Genomic DNA, 25,081 nt, shown 5'->3' with positions numbered 1-25,081 from the left:
AGATTCGACCGCTTTTAATAAAGAAAGAAAATAAAAATACAAAATAAATAAAACACAAGGTTTCCCAAAGTACTTTAAAAAGGGACGAATGAGCAAACCGGGATGACGCATGTTGTTTGAGGCAAAGCATGTAAAAACGATTAACTGCCTAGGTGCATTGCATCCTCTATGTGTTATGATCAAATCTGTTGAAATCTAACGCTAACGAAGTTTGTTATTGTCTGATTCAGACAAGTTAGTTGTTAAAGAACTCTGGCAACACACTCCTACCAAACCAGATCCAAAGGACCGGTAGCAACAAGCATGACTACTTCAGAGAATAGTAATGAGGAAGAAAGGCCAATGGGCCAGTTGCTAAAAGAGGCGATGGAAAATATTGAAAGGATGGGACTAGAGATGAATGCAATGCAGCTAGCCCTAGCCAAAACACAAAAGAGTCCTGAAACGCTGGGACACATGCCGGAATACCCTCACTCTGGCCCTTCCACAAGCCGTCCAAATCCCTTTTATCATCAAGAAATAAGCCCTCATGATTCCCAAGCTCCGCCACCCTATCAACCTCTCCCAACACCCAATATTCCCATTTTTGTGGGACCTACATCAGCCCCTTTGCAAAGAACGACCAGTGAGCCATTGTTTTAGGCTCACGATACACAATACTATCCCTCTGAGCCTACATTCCATGCACCCGAGCCTCAAGCTTACAACCCACATGTGGAAGTGCCGGCAGAGTTTGAGAAGCCAATTAAGGCTCCTGAACAGGATGAAGTGCTGAGAAAGTTCAAAAGCCTGGAGCAGTCCTTCAGGAACTTGCACGGGCTAGGCAATCAAGTCAGCGTAGCATACAAAGATCTGTGCCCTTTCCCAGACGTCCAACTCCCGCCTGGGTTCAAGATGCCTAAGTTCGATTTATATGAAGGACACGGTGATCCCATGGCGCATTTGCGGGGATTCTGTAGCAAGATGAGAGGGGCAGGCGGCAAGGATGAGCTATTGATAGCTTATTTCGGCCAAAGTCTGAGCGGATCTGCACTAGAATGGTATACTAGGCAGGATTCCAGCAAGTGGTACACGTGGGATGATCTGGCCCAGGCTTTTGCAGGACATTTCCAGTACAACCTCGAGATAGTCCCTGACCGTCTCACATTATTAAGAACTGGGAAGAAACCCGGGGAAGGTTTTCGCGAGTTCGGGTTCCGCTGGAGAGAGCAAGCAGCTAGAGTCGATCCTCCCATGAGAGAGGGAGAGATGGTGGACTATTTCTTGCAGACACTGGATCCGACCTACTTTGGTCACTTGGTGACAACGGTTGGAAAATCTTTCAACGAGGTGGTCAAGATAGGGGTCATGATAGAAGAGGGTTTGAGGTCTGACAAGATTTTGAACTATTCGGCACTCAAGGCCACAACCCAGGCCATTCAAAACGGCATGGGAGGTGCGTTGAGAAGAAAGAAAGAAGAGGTTGCCACAATCGAGGCAGGCAGTTGGTCTAGGGCTGGCAGGCCGCACTACAACCAACCCAGACTTCACAGGTCAGAATACCCATACAGCCCACCACAAAATTTCTATCCACCTCGAGAACCACATTGTTCCGTACACCAAGCCCAGGCATACACTCAGCCTCCGGTTCGCCCACAATGGCGCGCACCGGCCCCCACAACACATACCCAGCTCCACATAATAACTACCCACCGCAAAACACCTACCCTCCACCAAGGGCATATAGAAACCCTTCAGGGATAGGCTTTCGGGGAAATCCAGATGCTAGGAATGACAGGTTGCGGAAGCAGAGAACTTTCACGGAGCTGGGAGAAACCTACACCGCTTTGTTCCACAAGCTGAGGCAATTGGGTTTGGTTAGTCCTGTCCAGACTCGAGAACCAAATCCCCCACCTCAGAATTTGGATCGATCAATCAGTTGTGAATACTGTTCAGGGATGCTCGGGCATGATACCGAGAAGTGCTGGAAATTAAGGCATGCTATACAAGATCTTATTGAAACCAATAAGATCGAGGTTCAAACACCAGAAGCTCCTAACATCAACCAAAACCCACTGCCAGCGCACCACGAAACTCACATGATTGAGTTGGTGTGTGAAGGAGGAGAATTGAGAAAACCTTCACAAACAGTGATGATGATCCAAGCCGCCCCGAAAGAAGTCTCAACCAGTGGAGGAACGAGTGTACAGTCGCAGGGAGAAGGCGTCAAGCCAGTAGTGATATTAGGAAAGAGCCCGTCCGCCATAACAAGCAAACCCGAGCCAAGCAAGTTGGTAGTACCAGGGATCCCGCCCACACCGGCGGTCGTGTTGAAAGGGGTATGTAGAGAACGGGTGACCATAAAGCCTGTGGTCCAGCTGCCGATGATTGACAGCAGGGCTGTGCCTTGGAAATATGAAAAGGCGGTGGTGTTGTACAAAGGAAAACAGGTGGAAGAAGTCAGTTGTGAAGCGCAAGGGCTGACTCGATCAGGTCGATGTTTTGCTCCGGTGGAGCTAAGAAGGACCAACCCAGTTGCAACCAAGAAACCTGTGTCCGAAGAAGAGGCTGAAGAGTTCCTGAGGAAGATGAAAGTACATGACTATTCTGTGATCGAACAATTGAGAAAAACACCGGCCCATATCTCACTGTTGTCATTACTGATCCACTCTAAGGAGCATCGTCGGGCCCTGTTGAAGATATTGAACGAAGCTCATGTGCCCAGTGAGATTTCTGTAAACCATCTGGAAACCATTGCCAGCAAGATTTTCGAGGTGAACAGGGTAACATTCTCAGATGATGACCTGCCGGTGGAAGGTACGGAGCACAATAAAGCTTTATACCTAGCCGTCAAATGTGAAGACTCAGTGGTAACTCGAGTGTTGGTAGATAATGGCTCAAGCGCCAATATTTGTCCATTATCCACTCTGGACCAGTTAAAAATCGACCGCGGAAGAATCCGAAAGAATAGTATCTGTGTCCGAGGGTTTGACGGAAACGGAACAGCCACTGTGGGGGATGTTGTACTTGAACTGACCATTGGTCCAGTCCTGTTTACCATGGAATTCCAGGTGTTAGATGCCACAGTTTCTTATAACCTGCTGTTAGGACGACCCTGGATTCATGCAGCCAAAGCAGTGCCTTCCACTCTACATCAGACGGTGAAGTTCGAGTGGGAAAGACAAGAGGTCGTGTTACACGGCGAGGACACAACGTGCACCACGGGTGGAGCAATTGTACCTTTCATAGAGACTGCTGATGACAAAGGTCGTTGGGTCTACCAGATTTTCGATACAGGGTCAGCCAACAAAATTTCTGAAGGAGAAATCATCCCACACCCTAGGGTAGCTGCCGCGACAGTCATGATGGTCTCGGAAATGCTGGGTAACGGATTTGTGCCAGGAAAAGGCCTGGGAATCGAGCTTCAAGGGATTGTCCAACCTGTATCCCTTCCTAAAAATATGGAAACTTTCGGATTGGGGTTCAAACCAACCGCAACAGATAGGAAGCAAGCGCGAAAAATGAAGAAGAGGGTTTGGTTTCTTCCTAAGCCGGTGCCACGTCTCTCGCGGTCTTTTGTCAAAGCAAGTGCCAAGGGGTCGCCGGTCCCAAAGATTTGAGGACCTTTGATCGGTATAAATGAAGACCTGAATCTGAGTTTTGAGAGACTATTCGCGGATGTCAGTATGGTGGAAGCTGGAGAAAGTTCCAGCAGAGCAGAGATACAATTTGTGGGGCCTGAGGCCAAGACCAACAATTGGACGGTTACTCCTCTTCCTATCCGAGGGGAGTCTTGGTAGTAGGCTTTGATTTATGTTTTGTTTGTTTGTTTGTTCGGATTATTCAAGGGTGTAATCCAAATTTTACTTTCGTTTTTGTAAAAGTGTGAACCCTTTTATCTCGCAAATTTAATAAAGTTCTTTCTTTTGTCCCATTTTAATTTTGTTTTGTTCTTTTTCTTTCTGAACAGTTCTCTTTTTACTGGTTCTAATGACATGGCATGCACAGCGGATCTTCGACCTAGTCTAATAAATCAATCTGAATCTGACTCAATGATGCAAGAGGTCGTTTGCGATGATGAATCCGAATGTGATGAAGGTGAAGCCTTCGAAGAGATAAACCGGGAACTGTGCCAATTTGAAGAGAAACCCAAGCCTAACTTAAATGACACTGAGGCTGTAAATCTAGGAGACGCTGACAACGTCCAAGAGACCAAAATTAGCATCCACATTGAGCCGAATGTCAGAGAAGAATTGATCAAAACCCTCATGGAATCCAAAGATGTTTTTGCATGGTCCTACGATGATATGCCTGGATTAAGCACCAATTTAGTGGTTCACAAATTACCCACTGACCCGGCATACCCTCCGGTCAAGCAAAAACTAAGGAAATTTAAAACAGAAATGAGTGTAAAGATCAAAGAAGAAGTGATTAAGCAGTTGCAATCGAAGGTCATTCGGGTCACTCGATATCCCGAGTGGTTGGCCAATGTGGTACCAGTCCCAAAGAAGGATGGAAAAATCAGGGTGTGCGTCGACTACCGCAACCTCAACAAAGCAAGTCCCAAGGACAATTTCCCGTTACCCAACATTCATATCCTGATCGATAATTGCGCTGGGCGCGAGATCGGATCCTTTGTGGATTGCTATGCGGGTTATCATCAGATCCTAATGGACGAAGAGGATGCTGAGAAGACAGCGTTTATTACGCCATGGGGAACCTACTGCTATCGGGTAATGCCGTTCGGGTTAAAGAACGCCGGGGCAACGTACATGCGAGCAATGACTGCTGTGTTTCATGACATGATACACAAGGAAATCGAGGTGTACGTCGATGATGTGATCATCAAATCTTGGCGTCAGGAGGACCATGTAGCAGACCTAAGGAGATTTTTCCAAAGACTCCGGAGGTATGATATCAAGCTTAACCCGGCCAAATGCGCATTCGGGGTTCCATCAGGAAAGTTGCTAGGATTCATCGTCAGTCGACGGGGGATTGAGTTAGACCCATCCAAAATTGAATCCATCCGAGATTTGCCACCGCCAAGGAACAAAACAGAGGTAATGAGTTTGCTGGGTAGACTCAATTACATCAGCAGGTTCATCGCTCAACTCACAGCAACTTGTGAGCCCATATTTCGGCTGCTGAGAAAAGGATGCTGCGGTAGGTTGGACGGCAGAGTGTCAGGAGGCTTTCGACCAAATCAAAGGGTATCTGTCTAATCCACCCGTATTGGTCCCGCCTAAGCCCGGGAAGCCCCTAATTCTTTACCTGACGGTCTTGGAAAATTCATTTGGTTGTGTATTGGGGCAACATGATGACACAGGAAGGAAGGAGCAAGCCATCTACTATCTTAGCAAGAAATTCACAGTACATGAGGTCAAGTACACTCAACTCGAGAAAACATGTTGCGCCCTAACTTGGGTAGCTCAGAAGTTGAAGCACTACCTGTCTTCATATACTACTTATCTCATATCCCGTTTGGACCCATTGAAGTATATCTTTCAGAAACCTATGCCCACGGGAAGGTTGGCAAAATGGCAAATTCTGCTCACAGAGTTTGATATCGTCTATGTAACGAGGACGGCCATGAAAGCCCAGGCGCTGGCAGACCATTTGGCAGAGAATCCCGTTGATGAAAAATACGAGCCCTTAAGAACGTATTTTCCTGACGAAGAGGTAATGCATACAAATGAGTTGGAATTGCCTGAGGAACCGGGTTGGAAGCTTTTCTTCGATGGAGCTGCAAACGCGAAAGGGGTTGGAATAGGAGCAGTACTCATTTCTGAAACAGGACGGCATTATCCTGTTACGGCTCAACTACGCTTCTATTGCACCAACAATATGGCCGAGTATGAGGCTTGCATTCTGGGTCTGCGCTTGGCTGCTGACATGGATGTCCAAGACGTCTTGGTCTTGGGAGACTCGGACCTCTTGGTACATCAAATTCAGGGTGAATGGGAAACACGAGATCTAAAACTCATACCATACCGACAATGCTTGCATGATCTGAGCAAGCAATTTCGATCGGTGAAGTTCAAACACATCCCGAGAGTTCACAATGAGGTTGCGGATGCCTTAGCCACCTTAGCATCAATGCTGCACCACCCTGACAAAATGTATGTTGATCCTCTACACATCCAGGTCCGTGATCAGCACGCCTACTGCAATGCCATAGAAGAAGAAGCAGATGGCGAACCCTGGTTTCATGATATCAAGGAATACCTCAGAATGGGGATATATCCAGAACATGCCTCTAGAGACCAAAAAAGAGCCCTTCGGCGTTTGTCGAATGGTTTCTTCCTCAGTGGAGGAGTATTGTACAAAAGAACCCCGGATTTGGGATTGTTGAGATGCATAGATGCCAGTCAAGCAACGACGGTTATGGCAGAGGTACATGCTGGAGTTTGTGGGCCACACATGAGCGGATATGTATTGGCAAGAAAGATCCTTCGAATAGGGTGTTATTGGCTCACCATGGAACACGACTGTATCACTTTCGTGAGGAAATGCCACCAGTGCCAGATACATGGAGATCTGATTCATTCTCCGCCAACAGAGTTACATACGATGTCAGCACCATGGCCGTTTGTGGCATGGGGCATGGATGTCATTGGGCCCATCGAGCCAGCAGCGTCCAACGGTCATAGGTTCATTCTAGTGACCATTGATTACTTCACCAAATGGGTTGAGGCTAAAACCTTCAAATCAGTAACCAAGAAGGCAGTGGTGGACTTTGTTCACTCCCATATCATCTGCAGATTTGGGATCCCAAAAGTGATCATCACGGATAACGGTGCGAATCTTAATAGCAGCTTGATGAGAGAGGTATGCCAACAATTCAAGATTACACACCGCAATTCCACCCCATATCGTCCCAAGGCGAATGGAGCAGTCGAAGCAGCCAATAAGAATATCAAGAAGATACTGCGAAAAATGGTGGAAGGGTCCAGACAATGGCACGAGAAATTACCCTTTGCTTTGTTGGGTTACCGCACTACCGTCCGAACTTCCATAGGCGCAACTCCTTATTTGTTGGTGTATGGAACTGAGGCCGTAATACCAGCGGAAGTCGAAATTCCGTCCCTCCGAATTGTCGCTGAAGCCGGGATTGATGATGATGAATGGGTCAAAGCTCGATTGGAACAGTTGAGCCTGATAGATGAGAAAAGATTGGCAGCAGTGTGCCATGGTCAGCTGTACCAGAAGAGAATGGCAAGAACATATAATAAGAAGGTGCGCCCCAGGAAGTTTGAAGTAGGGCAGCAGGTATTGAAGAAGATCCTCCCACATCAGGTCGAGGCAAAAGGCAAATTCGCCCCAAATTGGCAAGGGCCTTATATCGTGACCAGAGTATTGTCCAACGGTGCTTTGTGTTTGACAGATGTCGAAGGTAGATGTGTCGACATGGCTATCAATTCAGATGCAGTCAAGAGATATTATGCGTAATTTCTTTAATTATGGCAATTTTTGGTTTATTTGTTTGTATTTGGCATTTGTTGGATAATGAGATGACGGAGGCAATTCTTTCTTCTATCCAAACACTTTTAACCCTTGCTTCCCCCTTTGAGCTTAAAGTTATTCTTTCATACCCCTCTTTTGGAATCACTAATGGAAAAGACATGAAAGAAAAGAGAAGAAAAAGAAAAGAAAAGAAAATGAAAAGAAGGAAAAGAAAAAAAAGAAGAAGATAAAATCATAAGAAAATACAAAACCGTGGGAACTACGTTTGACCTGATTTCTCGAAGAGGATACGTAGGCGCCTCACGACTCGGTCATAGTATGCATCATAGTGAATATAGGATGCATAAGGTACATAGTGTGCATAATAGGCACAGCGTGCGTAACGTACATAGCGCAACATAAGTGTAAAAAATAAATTCCCCAAGCAAGAAAACTGGGGCAGAAGTTATGTTTTAAATTCCAACAAAGGTTTGATTCCAAAAGTTGTAGCACATCACCCATCAAATTATGTTCATTTTTCATAGCCTTTCTTTAACTACACACCAAAACCAACATCAACGTCCCAAAGACCTCCCGATCAATGTTCAAGAGATGTCGAGTCAGGCAAATAAGACCGAGAATAATACACCAATCCCCAGCAAAGAAGAGGATCGTAAGACTGGAAATGAATTGATAGTCAAAGGAATCTCCAGAAGAGAGGGTCGTATCTACAACGCCCCGATTCCTCGAAAGAAACAAAATGAGAGAGTCTCATCGGTGAAAACCATCGCAGGCACCGAGAGGCGATGTAAGATGAGGGATATGAAATGAGAGTCTTATTGGTGAAAACCTTCACATGCACCATAAGGCGCCGGGAGATGAGAGAAAAGAGAGAGTTTCATTAGTGAAAACCCCTCGAAGGGCACTATGAGGCGACAAGACGAATCCGCAAAAGCTACCACATTTGCAACAGAATGGACAATCATTTATCATCCCCAGCAAGTCAGACCATCCGGCAAATCGATTGATACAAATAGACTGGGTCGGGAATCTATGGTGCACGTCATGATCACGGGGACCAGTCATGTCCTCCAGATAAGTTCTTTTGAGTTTCTCCTACCCACCAAATATGGGTTCAGAAAGATTTTTTTTTCTCTAGCTTTTATTTTTTCTTCCTAAAATTTGTCTTGAAAAGAATTTTTCAAAGCTTACTACCAGAAACCGGAGGGGAATTCACCCAATGCAAGGATCGTGCCCGGCAATTTTGGAGAAAGTGAGCTCCTAAAGGGAGTGGTTGCGGGAGTTAAAAGCAGACTCCCACAGCACGTGTTTAAAGAGAAATCAGAAAAGGGGATTAATTGAGAGCCAATCCCCAGCAGGCTAGAGGCCCCCAACAGGCAACTTTGCCCACTAATCAATTGGGACATGGAGCGAGAAAAGAGAAGAAAGGAAAAATCATCCGCCAGAAAGGCACCCTCTACCACCACGATAAAAAACTAATTAAATCCCTTTGTCTGCTGCAGGAAAACAAAGGATTGATGATGGCAGCAAGATGCAACGCCAGGGAAGTCACCAAAAACCGGGGCAGAAAATTTTCTGCCGATTGTCGAAAATTTTCTCGGAAGAACGGGGAAGCAATTTTAATACATTTGAGTTCTAGGTCGCCCACCAGTATAATGCGGGAATACTTTTAAGTTCTAGGTCGCCCACCAGTATAATGCGGGAATACTTTTAAGTTCTAGGTCGCCCACCAGTATAATGCGGGAATACATTTAAGTTCTAGGTCGCCCACCAGTATAATGCGGGAGTACATTTAAGTTCTAGGTCGCCCACCAGTATAATGCGGGAATACTTTTAAGTTCTAGGTCGCCCACCAGTATAATGCGGGAATACTTTTAAGTTCTAGGTCGCCCACCAGTGTAATGCGGGAATACTTTTTAGCTCTAGATTCTGGAATTAGTAGCCCCACCTGAAGACGGAAGGTTACAACAGAGATCCCCAAGCAGGGAAGAATAAAATCCCCAGCGCCAAGAAGCAGAAGGCTGCGAAAGCAAGCGCGCATTCAAAAGGAGGAAGGAACGCGTCTCAGAAGAAGCAGTTCGGAAACATTGTAGCATGCCCAGTATGACAATGTTGATGAAGAAACATACCACTGAAGAAACCATTGGAAGATTTAAAGAAGAAAGCCATGTTCCCAGCAAATCAAACAAAGTGATGAAAACTGGCATTCAGAAAGGCGAAGGACCAGCATAATCTGCCAAGTTCACAAAAGGCGTCAGAGGAAAGCGTTAGCCGACAAGAAAGCAAGACAACAAGAACAAATTGGAGATAGATGAGATCTCATACTCTAGCTTAACTTCTTGTTTTTCCTTTCAAGATCAATGTAACAAGGAGATCAGTGAGCGGTAGCATCCTATAGCAGCATACAACAACGCACAACAGCAGCAAGCACTACAGTCACAGGGTAGTCCCAGCTACCAAAATTTCCCGAACTACATTGACCTGATTCCTGTTCAGCCCACTATATGTAGGAAACCTCTGAAGCAAAGGTTCGGTCAAATCTTTTTCAAAAAATGCTTCGCACGGAGTATTCGGACGGGCAAAAATCGCTCGCTTTATCTTTGCGCGAAAACCCTTCGTGTCTTCGTGCAAAGAGGGGCAGCTGTAAGCACGTGATTTTTGCTTCACGGACAATCACTCCAAAAGAAAACAAAAATAGTGTGACAGATGACCCCGTAGTACAAATTTTTCATGACATGTATTGCTAGTCATTTGTGGGTCTGTCCATTTTTTGCATTTAATCATTATCAAACAAAATACAAAAATATATGTCATTAAAAGAAAGTTCAAAATATATATATGCATCGTTCGTTCTAGGTTGTGATTTAACTTACTTAAACATTTTAATTTGGTATGATAATTACGTTGAAGTGCTACATTGTTATTTGTTTTAATTTGTTTTATTATTTATTTTGTTTTGTTATTTTTCATTTTTTTTCTTTCTTAAATTAGAAAACAAAAGAAAAAGAGTTGAAATCAATTTGGGCCCAAAAAATAAGACAAAAAAGGCCCAAACCAGCACTCAAATCCGGTCCAAACCAGGCCTGCCCTGACCACCTCCCAAAACGACGCCGCATCATGCGTCTGATCTGGGCCGTTCAAACTCTCGATCCAACGGCTCAGGACCTCTTTCAGCAACCCATTTTCAAACCCGATCCAGGAACCAATCCGACCCAACCCCTCACTTAAACCAAACGACCCCGTTTAACTACCAAACGACCCCGTCTCATTTCTCACCCTCAGATCCAAGCCGTTGAGATCATCTGATCTAACGGCTCAGATCCAATCCCATAGACCATATATAAACCTTCCCTTACACCCCACGCCCCCTATACCAGCACCCCATCCCTTCGTCCCCAAACACTGAAACCCCAAACCCTAGCAAGCCGCCCTAGTCTCCCTCGCCATTAAAGCCGGCGGCACGAACGCCGGTGGCCACCTCCCGAACACCCTAAGACCCCCTCACTCCCCTGAACACGAATCCACTAACCATGAACCTCGAATCACCTCCTGTCGTCTCGAATCTGGATTTGAAGATTCGAGACAAAACTCGATCTATACCAAACCTCACCATCTTTGTATCAGACGCACCCCTGACCTTCCTCGTGACCAAACCAAGCTTGGTTTGGTCCGAATCTACCCACAACTCCTAAAAATCCAAATCTGAAAATCCAGACCTTAGAACACATGCACCTGGGGAATCCGGCCGGTCTTGACAAGGGTTTGAGGTCTAATAGACCTTAATCAAGGTGTTCTCATGTGAGAACACCCTGATTAAAGTTTGTTCGGCCTCAAAAGTTCGAAGTTGAGTCTGATTTGGGTCCGTTTTGATTTCAAACTTTTTCGGTAAGTTTCCTTTTCTCTTTGTTTGGTTCTAATTAAGTTGTCAGCATGCTTTGTTATGTTTGTTTGTTATTATGTTATTTTCATTCGGATTTCTTCCATCTCTGTCAAAGGCCTCTTATTTGGTCAGTTGTTTTCTGTTTGTGTTCTAAATGTACTCTGTGATATACATGTGCGTCAATTAGATTAGTCGTCAAATGAGTTAATTCATATAGGCCCCCCCAGTAATTGAACAAAAGTTGTCTGATGCCCTTTAGGTCCCTGAACGTATTGTTTATATGAGCGACTGATTATTACCTGTTATAATTAGTGTAGTCGACCTGATAAATGTCGTCGATTAGTCTCCTACGACTGAATGTTCAAATATTCTGAATGGGCCTGTATTGTGATTTGAATGTTGGGCATTACCTATGAATGTTAGTTTGTAACTACATTGTAAACAATTAAAAAGCCAGGCTGGGGCAGTTCTGAAATCGAATGATCAAAGCCCAAAGTGCCCTGATGCTGCAATAGGCAGGGCAGTAATAATCAAGGTTAAACAGGGGTAATCTGGGGTTTGAAAAGGGCAGAAAAGGCTAGTTTAAATGAAGCTGACAAGTAGGGTACTAATTAAGATTAAACTAATACCAATGGGGAACAAGACACAAGGGTATGTGGCTTAAAATGAATAATAAAATGAGCCCATAACTCTTGATTAAACAAAACCAGGCGTGGGGAACCAATGGCTGGCATCAAGAGATGCTCAAGCATGGGTTTAACAGAGTATGGGCAGGCTGCAAGTTGCAGCATGAGGGCAGCTCAGCTGCACTGGGTCATTTGGCCTATAAATAGGTCCTTTGAGAACTTAAACAAGGCTGGACTTTGGAGTCTGCAGAAAAGAAAAACAAAACAAAAGGCTGAAAAAACTTTAGTCTGAAGAGAGGTCTAGTGAGTCCCAAATCATAACAGTATAAACATAAGGTGGTTTCCAATAGACATTGTAACCAAACACTGCCTGAAAGTTGTATAAGAGTGCATATTGGTCAAGCTGTCTTGGCCAAGTTCTGTTGCTTGCATTGACTGAGTTGTTTGTGGTTGTTGAACTGGTGGTTTTACTGCATTTGAACCCTCAGTTACTGCTGTTATTTCCTTACTCTTTCCTGGGATTACTGGCTTGGTACTCGACTATCTGCTAGTCCTTGTATTCTGTGGAAAACACTTGGTTTGGTTGATTGTTGCTGTGTTGTTGCTGTGTGTCTGCTGCTGCTGTATTCGTTGCATACTACTCAACTGATTACCTCTCTTTCTTCCTTTCCTTTCTATACCAGGTACACACCTAATACACTGTCCGATGTAGCTGGAAACTTCAGCATGAATGTAAATGAAAAGACCTGAAGAATGTTTTTTATACATAGTTTGTTACTTTAAATATCATGTAATGTAGAAAAATTTTATTCTTGTTTTGGATGCTGGAAATAGCCTTCAGGCCCAACAACTGTTAACGAATGGTAGTTGAATTGTGTATATGGGATGGTGATAAGAGTATGCCTAAGGCAGTAGGTTGTATCTTAGATTTGGTGCAATGGTGTAGTATAAGCATATAATGTATGCCAAGCATGAAAATCGTACACTGTTAATTAAGTACTTTCCTTTCCCATAAAATGCCATATAACTGTTAAAACCATGTTTTAAGATAAAGAACACAGGGTTTACAATCTCAACCCCACAAAGTTCGAGCCCGGGTCAAAACAGACCAAGCGGGCTCGCATCGAACGAGCAGTGGCCCAGGTCTGGCCAACCGCGCGTGGGCTGGACTTGGGCCCATGATCATTTGTTCGGCTGACTGTGCACGCAGCTTCGGTCCTGATATTTTTAAGCATTTCCGAATTCCGTTACAAACAACTTGCAAGCATGTAATTAATTAGGACTATCTACTGTTTTTAATTGATAGAGACAAACACGACAAAAAACGTAGTTGCTATAGGATATCCTTTTAAAATAAGAACGAGATGAGCCTCGATGAATAAACAAAACGCGCAGATGCGGGGCCCTTGTTAAATGTATATTATTGAAGCATTTAGTTTCCAGGACGGGTTGTTCAGCAAATCTCACAACCCTCCTAAAATAACAACACGTTAGTCTCTTTAGGATACGCTTTAATAAACCTTACCTTCTTAAACTCGGGTGCACATTTACGTGACCCAAATCCAAATCTCGACGGATTCGAAATGTATTTCTAATCACGGGTACATCGATTGTGACGTGGTCCGAGAGGCATATCCATGACGTCGCGAATTCATTTTAAAAGTAGAACGAGACGAGCCTCGTCAAACAAAAAATGTACACAGCTGCGGGGCCCTCTAACTGTATATATATTAAAACACTTAGAATTCGGGACAGGCCTTTTAGCGAATTTTTCGGCCTTACCCAAAACAACAATACTCTAGTTGCTTTAGGCACATCTTAATAATTTATTCTCCTTAATTCGGGTGCACATTTATGTGACCCAAATCCAAATCTCAACCGAGTCGAAATATGTCAACAATCACGGGTGCATTGATGCAACGTGGTTCGAGATATGTTTTCACAACGTTGCAAATCTTATAAAATAACAGTAAATAATAAAAGCGGTTTAAAAATAAAAATTTGCACATAAGTTCATATTGTATTTAAAATCAGATAAATAAGCCAAATATAACAGTTAAGCGACCGTGCTAGAACCACGGAACTCGGGAATGCCTAACACCTTCTCCCGGGTTAACAGAATTCCTTATCCGGATTTCTGGTACGCAGACTGTAATATAGAGTCATTCTTTTCCTCGATTCGGGATTAAAATTGGTGACTTGGGACACCCTAAATCTCCCAAGTGGCGACTCTGAAATAAATAAACAAATCCCGTTTCGATTGTCCTTTAATTGGAAAAAACTCCCCGTCGCCCCCCGGGTGCGGAAAAAGGAGGTGTGACAGCTGCTATCTTATTCCCTTTCGAGGTGTTTACGACATTATGGAATAAACAACTCTTATTCCCTTTCGAGGAATCGGATTATGGAATTTGAAGAGTCGTCACCTAATGATTATAGTGCATTAGGACACTTTTAAAGAAGATAAGATTTTTGAAAGATAAACCAGAGTTCGGGTAAGGGCTTGAGATTATCTCGAGGGGAAGGTGTTAGGCACCCCTCAAGATCCACTAGTGTGGTTCCCGACCGTGCTTAATTATGACTTTAAGAAGAGTAGGAATAAACAAGCAAAGTTTGCACATAACAAGTTGAAAAATTTTGAAAAAAGAAAGACACAAGTGATTTTAAAAGGAGAAAGCTTAGTTGAATAAAACACTAATTTAAGAAAACATTGATAACTAAAGAAGGAGAAAAGGGGTCCTAGGTTTAAATATAATATGAATCAGTTTTGTGCAATACCCAGCAATCATTCTCGCACGAGATATTAGCGCACCGTCATCATCTCCATATTCTACCCTTCCCGCCCCGTAAAGGTTAATTAAACGCGTGGATTGGTCGCGAGTGCTTATTGCGTGCTATTACCCGTCCCGTCCTATAAGTCCTAGAGGGTATTTAGGACCATTATTCCTATAAGGTAAGGACTAGGTTGAACCCTTAGGTTTAAAGGTCAAAATACTAGGCGACATACAAAACAAATAAGACTTCATGTAAGGGATCACATAAAGGCATGTAAGAGGCTCAAATGTCCCTCCACGGATAGACATATAATTAGCATGTCTCAATAACATTTAATGTCTAAGGCAAAGTAATGCAGGACAGTAGTGAGTTATAATATGCAAAGTGGTGAAGTGAGCAACAATATGGAGAGTGTGCAGCGATAGTAGTGAAGTGAGCAGCAATATAGAGAGCAATGGAACAATGAAGCAGCCTGAAACTCAGCTTGAGTTTCAAGCTAGTTGAGCAGCCAGTAGTCACAAGGGGAGAGAGATTGTGTGAAACAAAGAGAGAGTACTGAATTACTTCTTTTGTGTAAGAGAGAGTTCAGAAAATAATTCTGTCCTCCTATGCTAAAGAGAGGGTAGAGTATATATAGTCTTCAAATAAGTGAAAAATAAGGTAACACATATAGACTGATTATAATTATAGAAAGAAAACCTATTAGAATCAATTAAAACTCAAATTGCCTTCAATTAGGGAGTCACAACTCAAACGGTAAAGAAAAATGCATCAAATAAGGAAGGTACAACATAATTACAAGTAAGGAAAGTAAATAAGCATATAGTGTGCATATAAACAGACTGATTTTGAAAGCAATTAGTTAAGGAAAATCACGGGTGAGATGGAAAATCACAGGGAATCATCCTTAAGTAAGGAAAGCATCTCACAATCAAGGAAACAATTCAAATCAGTGGAGCATATCCAAGGAAATCATATACGGATAATCAAGGATTCAAAGAGATGCACAGAATTATTTAGAATAACAATTAGACCTATAAACACAATATGTGTGAAAATTAGAGAACACTAAGCGAGAAGATCACAGTTTCAACACAAGATAGGAGCCCTAATAGAAACTTAAAGCATGGAACTCGGATTAACCAGAAAACCACACAAACAAACTCATAACGCAAACATGAACAAATAATACAGGCATAAGCACATAATACTCAAAAAGAAGCAGAAGATATAGTTTTTTTTGAAAGGGGTTCGGAAACCCTAGCTTTTGAGAAAAGAACAAAACGTTTAAAATTTGAGAATCAGGCAGAAGGTAGTGTAAAACACAAAAGGATAAGTTAAAAATGCTTTAAAAAGATAGAGATCGAGAGACTTAGATGGAAATTAGGGTTTTTGCAATAAATCGGTGAGGTAAGGAACCTGGCTGTGAAACTCGTTAATAATGGCGTTCATAGTGCCATCGGACTGAAAACCATCGAAGAAAAGGCCGGAGATAAGCCAAGCAAGGCTTCCAGTGACCATCTTGCAAGGTGGAATTCTCTGGAGCCTCAAAACTTAGAGAAGATCAGCGAGACACAGCTCCATGGCGACTGGTGGTCGAGAGAAGTCAGGACAGAGCATGGCCGGAGAGGCGATGAAGCTCGTCGGAGAAGGAGGAGGGAACCAGAGGGTTCTAGAGAGAAGGAGGAGACGAAGAGACCAAGAGAGAGACCGGTCTCTAGGAGAAATCAGGGGTCAAAGGGGGGGTCGTTTGATTTAATTTGGGAAATAGAATCTGAGCCATTGATCTCATTTGATCAACGGCTCAGATCAGATCAAGGCTGGATCGGGTAAATTAATTGGGTATCGGTCGGGTAATCTAGGAATACAGGTTGGGGTTGAAATTGAGGGTGCAATTTGGGCTACAATTGAAATAAAAAGGGACTGCAATTTAAATAGCCAATTTTCCCCGTTTTGATTTTATAAAAATAGTAAATAGTGTTTAAAATCAAATTAAAAATGCAGAGTTAATAATCAATGCATAAGTATTAATTTAAAAATATTAGAAATGATTTTGTGATTACGAATGCTATTAAATCGAGAAATAGGCTAAAATTGCAATTTCATGTAATTTTAGTTTAAAAATACCAAATGGACTTGTAAAATTATGCAAAAATCATGTAAATTATATTTTGTGTAAATGCGAGAATAAAATAAATTATTCATCAAAATGACAAGTTTTGGGAATAATTATTGGTTTTTATAGTGCAAAATAGGCCATAAATTGGTTTTAAAAATCTTTAAAATTTTGGGAAAATACCGAAGCCTTTGGGCGTGCTTGTACATGCATACATATGCTATTTTGAAAGTATTTTGAGTATAAAAATACATAGGAAAAAATTGGGTATCAACAACTGCCCCTCTTTACCCGAGGAGGATGAAAGAGTTGTCGGGTAAAGACAAGATGACCAATTTTGACCGGAAACGGCGATTGTAAAAGAATTTTGACCGTTCTCTGGTTTCTGAGCTGCCTACATATCCCTAGTTTTACAGGAATCAGGCCACATGTAGTTCAGGAACCATTGGCGGAATATGCCGATGGAAATTTAAAAGAACGGTCGCGACGGTCAGGTTTGAGAGGGTGCTTGGAATCGGACAGGCTGCGGAGAACTGGAGCGGGATCGTTGAGACAGCCGTGAGCCAGCCAGAGTACCTGCAAGTGCGTGATGTGCGTATATATTCGTAATTTAAACGTGATGCAAGTTCCCATTGGACCATGAATGTTTGTCTTCGGACGGCTAGGATGATGTCCTCAGACTATGATTTCCTGGGCCATGAAGATCATAAAAGTAAAGATTCGCAGGCCATGAAATGGTGTTCTCGGGCTATGCAGATGGTGCCTCCGAACTATGATGCCTTTGAATAAGTTGGCGATTTTTCAGCCCATGAGAAGGTGGCAATCTTTCAGCCGAATGAATGCAAAGAGTGGCGATTTTTCAGCCAAGGCGTGAATTTGAATGCAGGTGGCGATATTTTAGCCGAAGTGAGAATTTAAATAAAGTGGCGATATTTCAGCCATGCAGGATGGAGACAGAGCTTATTCTCGAAAGGCAGATAGATAAACTTATGCAATATGGAGGTAGAGCTTAACCTCGGAAGGCAGAGAGTAGCCTTATGCAGAAATGCAAATGGAGACAGAGCTTAGTCTCGGAAGGCAGATAGATAGCCTTATGCAATATGGAGGTGGAGCTTAACCTCGAAAGGCAGAGAATAGCCTTATGCAGAAATGCAAATGGAGACAGAGCTTAGTCTCGGAAGGCAGATAGATAGCCTTATGCAATATGGAGGTAGAGCTTAACCTCGGAAGGCAGAGAGTAGCCTTATGCAGAAATGCAAATGGAGACAGAGCTTAGTCTCGGAAGGCAGATTGCTAGCCTTATGCAATATGGAGGTAGAGCTTAACCTCGAAAGGCAGAGAGTAGCCTTATGCAAAATGCAGATGGAGACAGAGCTTAGTCTTGGAAGGCAGATAGCTAGCCTTATGCAATATGGAGGTAGAGCTTAACCTCGAAAGGCAGAGAGTAGCCTTATGCAAAATGCAGATGGAGACAGAGCTTAGTCTCGGAAGGTAGATAGCTAGCCTTATGCAATATGGAGGTAGAGCTTAACCTCGAAAGGCAGAGAGTAGCCTTATGCAGAAATGCAAATGGAGACAGAGCTTAGTCTTGGAAGGCAGATAGCTAGCCTTATGCAATATGGAGGTAGAGCTTAACCTCGAAAGGCAGAGAGTAGCCTTATGCAAAATGCAGATGGAGACAGAGCTTAGTCTTGGAAGGCAGATAGATAGCCTTATGCAATATGGAGGTAGAGCTTAACCTCGGAAGGCAGAGAGTAGCCTTATGCAGAAATGCAAATGGAGACAGAGCTTAGTCTCGGAAGGCAGATAGATAGCCTTATGCAATATGGAGGTAGAGCTTAACCTCGGAAGGCAGAGAGTAGCCTTATGCAGAAATGCAAATGGAGACAGAGCTTAGTCTCGGAAGGCAGATAGATAGCCTTATGCAATATGGAGGTGGAGCTTAACCTCGAAAGGCAGAGAATAGCCTTATGCAGAAATGCAAATGGAGACAGAGCTTAGTCTCGGAAGGCAGATAGATAGCCTTATGCAATATGGAGGTAGAGCTTAACCTCGGAAGGCAGAGAGTAGCCTTATGCAGAAATGCAAATGGAGACAGAGCTTAGTCTCGAAAGGCAGCAAGTAACCTTATGCAATGCAGAAATGTAAAGAAACGAACAGTAGTAAGTTCTCTTAGCTGATAGATGATTGCGCTATCATGACTGCTGGGAAATGCTGGGTGTAGATAGTAGACTTTTGCGAAATGAGTGATTGCTTTGAGAGTTTCGACTCTAAAGAGTAGGTGCGTTTTGCTTTTGCGGCCTGAATTCTGGTGGGCGGTTTGCGCTATTAAGACTACTGGGGAGTGTCGAGTGCGGATGGTGACCCTCTGGAGGGTTTTTGATTCTGAAGAGCAAATATACTTTGATTTTCGTTGCCTGAATTCCTGCATCCAAAGAAAAATTGTGAGTTTTATAGGGGGGAGGTTAGTTCGTATCCTCCGGCTCTTGCTGTTGCATATCATTGGGGTAGCGTTGCTAAACGATGCGATCCAAATGATATTCGAGCATGACCTAGTGAATTTAAGGCAAGTGCATGTATATATAGGTAAAAAGAATTCCTTGATTATTTTGGAATAAACCAACAACTGCAACGTGGTTCAAGACACGGCAACCTCGCTTGCTCCGGAATTTTGAGTGTCCTCCTCAAAATTCTGCCCCAGTTTACTGGGCTGGCGCTGCTGACAGCTGTGCTGGATGACTAAACGCGGAACAATCCCAGAATTTTGAGGGCCCTCCTCAAAATTCTGCCCCAGTTTACTGGGTTGGTGCTGATGAGAAAACTGATGACTGACTTCGGAATTTTGAGGGTCCTCCTCAAAATTCTGCCCCAGTTCCAATAGCGGGGGGAAAGATGGAATTTTTATTAAAATGTGACCGAACCCATAGGGCTGCCTACGTATCCCCTCTTAAATGAGAGTCAGGTCAGACATAGTTCAAAATACATCATGAAGGAAAAGCATATGATCAAATGTAGTATCGCTTCACTGCGTCTGCGTTGATAGGCTTCGGCCAGACATCTCCGTCCATTTCCGCGAGAATAAGGGCTCCTCCGGTTAGAACCCGATGCACCATATACGGACCCTTCCAATTAGGAGAGAATTTCCCTTTGGCTTCATCTTGATATGGAAATATCTTCTTCAACACCAGCTGTCCTGGTGTAAACTTCCTTGACTTGAATCTCTTGTTGAAGGCTCTGGACATTCTGTTCTGATATAATTGACCGTGACAAACAACGTTCATTCTTTTTCCGTCTATGAGGGCTAACTGCTCGTAGCGACTCTTGACCCATTCTGCATCATCTAATTATGCTTCTTGTATGACCCTTAAGGAAGGAATTTCTACCTCGGTGGGGATGACCGCCTCTGTACCATAAACCAGCATGTAGGGAGTGGCCCCAGTTGATGTGCGGACCGTGGTACGATAACCCAGTAAGGCAAATGACAACTTCTCATGCCACTGTTTGTGCTTTTCGATCATTTTCCTTAGTATCTTCTTGATGTTCTTATTGGCTGCTTCTACAGCTCCATTCATTTGAGGTCTGTAAGCCGTAGAGTTCTTGTGTTTAATCTTGAATGTTTCGCACATTGCCTTCATCAGGTCGTTGTTAAGATTAGAACCGTTGTCAGTGATGATTGATTCCGGAACCCCGAACCGACAAACCATACGATCTCGGACGAAATCTACTACTACTTTCTTGGTGACTGCCTTGTATGATGCTGCTTCAACCCATTTAGTAAAGTAATCAATTGCCACTAGGATGAACCTGTGCCCATTTGACGCGGCTGGTTCAATTGGTCCAATGACATCCATTCCCCAAGCGGCGAACGGCCATGGTGAGCTTGTTGCAGTAAGCTCGTTTGGAGGTACCTTTATCATATCTGTATGTATTTGACAATGGTGGCATCTCCGGACGTACTGGATGCAGTCTGCTTCCATAGTCATCCAAAAATATCCTTCTCGGAGTATCTTCTTTGCCAAGACGAAACCATTCATATGCGGTCCACAGGTCCCTGCGTGCACTTCCTCCAATAGTTTGGTTGCTTCTCTTGCCTCGACACATCTTAATAATCCCATATCGGGAGTCCTCCTATACAGTATTCCCCCACTGTGAAAGAAGTTGTTGGATAATCTCCGAAGTGTCCATTTCTGAGTAGCATTGGCAAGCTCTGGGTATTCTCCTGTTGTCAGGTATTTTCTAATATCGTGGAACCAAGGTTTCTCGTCGGCTTCTTCTTCGACGTGAGCACAATAAACTGGTTGGTCATGAATCTTGACCTGGATAGGGTCAATAAAGTTTGTATCTGGATGCTGAATCATAGATGACAAAGTGGCCAGTGCATCGGCGAACTCATTCTGTACCCTGGGAATATGCTGGAATTCCGTCTTCCTGAACCTCTTTCCTGTATGTGATGTAGATAAGGGAGTATCTCTGGATTCTTGGTTGCCCATTTTTCTCGAACCTGACGTATGAGTAGGTCCGAGTCTCCGATTACTAGTAACTCCTGAACGTTCATATCAATGGCCAGTTTAATCCCTAGAATGCAGGCTTCATATTCTGCCATGTTGTTGGTGCACGGGAACCTGAGCTTGGCGGATACCGGGTAATGCTGACCGGTTTCTGATACCAGGACTGCTCCTATGCCAACTCCTTTGAAATTTGTGGCTCCGTCGAAAAACATCCTCCAGTCGTCATAGGATTCTGCATTGTCTTCTCCTATGAAGGCTATCTCCTCATCAGGAAAATACGTCTTTAAAGGTTCGTATTCTCCTCCTACAGGATTCTCGGCGAGGTGATCTGCCAAGGCTTGGCCTTTGACTGCCTTCTGGGTAACATAAACGATGTCAAATTCACTTAACAGTATCTGCCACTTGGCGAGCTTACCGGTAGGCATGGGCTTCTGAAAGATATACTTAAATGGATCCATCGTGGATATGAGATAAGTGGTGTAAGCACAGAAATAGTGTCTCAATTTCTGAGCCACCCAGGTTAGGGTGCAACAAGTGCGCTCTAATAAGGAATACCGAGCCTCGTACGGGGTAAACTTCTTGCTGAGGTAATAGATGGCTTGCTCCTTTCTTCCCGTCTCGTCATGTTGTCCCAAAAGACAACCAAATGCCCCATCCAATACTGCAAGATAAAGCAATAGGGGTCTCCCTGGCTCGGGTGGAACCAAGACTGGCGGTGTCGACAAGTATTCCTTGATTCTGTCGAAGGCCTTTTGACAATCATCAGTCCAATTAGTGGCGGCATCCTTCTTTAGCATCTTGAAGATGGGTTCACAAATGACAGTGTACTGAGCTATGAATCGGCTGATATAGTTGAGCCTTCCCAGAAAACCCATTACATCTTTCTTGTTCTTTGGCGGTGGCAACTCTTGAATGACTTTGACCTTTGACAGGTCCAATTCTATTCCCCGACGACTCACAACGAAACCCAATACTTTCCGGCTAGGACCCCGAACGCACACTTGGCGGGATTCAGTTTTAAGTTGTATCTCCTCAGTCTGTTGAAGAATTTTCTCAAATCTCCCATGTGATCTGCAGCTTTCCTGAATTTAATGATGACGTCGTCCACATACACCTCGATCTCTTTATGTATCATATCATGAAAAATTATGGTCATGGCTCTCATGTAGGTAGCACCAGCATTCTTTAAACCGAACGACATCATTCTGTAATAGTACATTCCCCACGGCGTGATGAATGTCGTTTTCTCTGCATCTTCTTCATCCATCCATATCTGGTGGTATCCAGCAAAACAATCGACGAATGACTGGAGCTCATGTTTGGCGCAGTTATCAATCAGTATGTGTATATTTGGTAAAGGGAAATCGTCCTTAGGACTGGCCCGGTTGAGATCCCGGTAGTCGATACAGACTCTAACCTTCCCATCCTTCTTCGGTACCGGCACAACGTTGGCTAACCATGTTGGAGACTCCACTACTCTGATAACCCTGGCTTTGACTTGCTTGGTGACCTCTTCTTTGATTTTCAAACTCATGTCTGGCTTGAACTTTCTGAGTTTCTGTTTGACTGGTGGGCATGCCGGATCTATCGGCAGCTTGTGAGCCACGATGGATGTGCTGAGACCGGTCATATCATCATACGACCAAGCGAATATATCCTCATATTCTTTCAAAAACTCTATGTATTCTTCCTTTTCTGGTGGTGACAAGTGTACGCTGATACGTGTTTCCTTGACATTTTCTGCGTTCCCCAAATTGATGACCTCAGTTTCGTCTAAGTTAGACTTGGGCCTATTCTCGAAATTCTTGACCTCCCTGACAACCTCTTCTGGTATCTCATCCTCTTATGAGTCTATATCCGTTTGTCACACTGTCTCGTTGCAAGTCACAGTCGTTGGTTCATCATCAAGATATGTAATAGTAATGCTGTGTAAAATAAAGTAAATGGTAGAGAAAATAAATGAGAGCGAAATGTAAAGATAAACTTGGAAAATGCTTTTTCATATTCGTTTAAAACATCGGAGCTCTTTTCAAAAGTAAAGACAATGCGGAGAAGTAAAATCAACTAAAGTAAAGTGTGATGCATATGCGTCGTTTAGCCTTGCTACCCCGAGGCTCTCCGGGCACTGGTGGTCCTGATTGACCAATTGGCGAGGTGCTCTCCTTGGTTCATAGCTTGAATGGAAGGGCCTTCCTCCACTTCCTCCTCGAAGATAACACAACAATCCATATTATCTTCCAGAAATAGGTTCTTTATTGCTGCTAGTGCCTCGTCTTCCTCTGATCCGTACAAAGTGTCGGCTGGCTAAAAAATCTGCTCCAACTGAGGTACAGGGTGCTCCAGCGGATGTTATGGTCCGCGCCATGGGGGTGACCAGTGGTTGAACTCCTCCCAAGTGTACTCATACCCTAGGCCAAAAGTGGTACCGTGCTTCTTCAGCTTGATAGGTTTGGTGATACCCTGCATGTTCTTGCCAAGTCCTTTTCTGGGTTCATACCCGCTCCAATTCAGGATGCTCTCAATTTTGTTATCCCACCACTTGTCTTTGTCTATGGCGTTGACTCGCTCTATGTGACGGTATGTTTCTCCACCGATTTTCCTTCTACCTCCGATCATCGGGATGGCCTGGCGACTATATATAGGGTTGCTACCGTCACCATGAATGATTACTTCCTGATGATTCCATTCAAATTTTACAGCCTGATGCAAAGTTGACGCCACAGCCCCAGCGGCGTGGATCGAGGGTCGTCCTAGCAACAAATTGTAGGGCGTTGGTACGTCAATGACTTGGAACTCGACATCGAACCAGGTGGGTCCCATCTGCAGGCATAAGCTAATTTCTCCAATGGTGGTTCTCTGAGATCCATCAAAAGCTTTGACACTGATAGCCCCATCTTTGATCTCGTGCAATCCAGTACCCAATGTCCTGAGAGTTACCAACGGACAAATGTTTAGGCTGGATCCCCCGTCGACTAGAATCCTGGTGACAAAGTGATCCTCGCATTGCGCAGTGATGTGCAACGCTTTGTTGTGACCAAGCCCTTCTGGCGGTAATTCATCTTCATGGAAGGTGATCTTATGGCTTTCCAGTACCTGCCCCACCATGTTTGCTATTTCGCCTCCTGTTATGTTGCTGGGAACATAAGCTTCACTCAGTACTTTTATTAAGGCATTTTTATGTGTCTCTGAGCTTTGTAGAAGACCCAGAATAGAAATATGTGCTGGCGTTTTGTTCAGTTGCTCGACGACCGAGTACTCTTTGGCCTGTACCTTCCTCCAAAGGTCATCGGGTCCAGTTTCAACAACCCGCCCGGAGGCCTGCTTGCTGGACTCAGCCAAGTGTTCCGGGGTGTATACCCTGCATGTCCTGGTCATGCCCTGTGCGGCAATTGCTTCCCCAGTATATGTCTTTCCCTTCCTTCTAGCCTCAGCGGTGTAATCCCAAGGTATAGCATTTGTCTTGAATGGGGTTACGTCTGTCATGGAGACTGGAATTGGTGCCTAAGGAGGTAACACAGTAACTTCAAACGGCGTAGGCGCCCTTGGAACTCCGAACTCAACCTCAATTGGTTTTGGCGCCTTTGAAGGTGGTGCTTCAAACTCGAGTGGTACGGACACATTTACCACATCGCCCTCAGGGGCTGAATCTGGACAACAATGGGATTTAGAGTAACTATTGGCTTCTTAGGCTCGTCTCCTTCAGCTATCAACCCAATTGATCCCTTGAGGTCCCAAT

At 44.0% G+C, this 25,081-nt stretch overlaps 1 protein-coding gene across 1 annotated transcript; it reads right to left on the bottom strand.

The window, feature by feature from the left end:
- Positions 1 to 22,300: 22,300 nt before the first annotated feature.
- LOC138886031 (uncharacterized) lies at positions 22,301 to 24,828 on the bottom strand. Its single transcript, XM_070167054.1, has 2 exons — positions 23,772 to 24,828; positions 22,301 to 23,187 (listed from the first exon to the last, which is right to left on the bottom strand). Exons 1-2 carry the CDS (start codon positions 24,826 to 24,828, stop codon positions 22,301 to 22,303), a joined length of 1,944 nt encoding a protein of 647 aa, XP_070023155.1.
- Between the last annotated feature and the right edge of the window lie 253 nt (positions 24,829 to 25,081).

The sequence above is a fragment of the Nicotiana sylvestris genome, chromosome 2, assembly GCF_000393655.2.
Source record: "Nicotiana sylvestris chromosome 2, ASM39365v2, whole genome shotgun sequence".
Lineage (NCBI taxonomy): Eukaryota > Viridiplantae > Streptophyta > Magnoliopsida > Solanales > Solanaceae > Nicotiana > Nicotiana sylvestris.
Note: the sequence above shows the minus strand (reverse complement) of the source record. Positions and strands in the feature narration are given on the sequence as shown.

Coding starts and splice junctions, on each gene's coding strand:
- LOC138886031 (XM_070167054.1), bottom strand. CDS start 24,828: ATGACAGACGTAACCCCATTCAAGACAAATGCTATACCTTGGGATTAC. Junction 23,188..23,771: donor TATCAAGCTGAAGAAGCACG/GTACCACTTTTG, acceptor TAGACTCATAAG/AGGATGAGATACCAGAAGAG.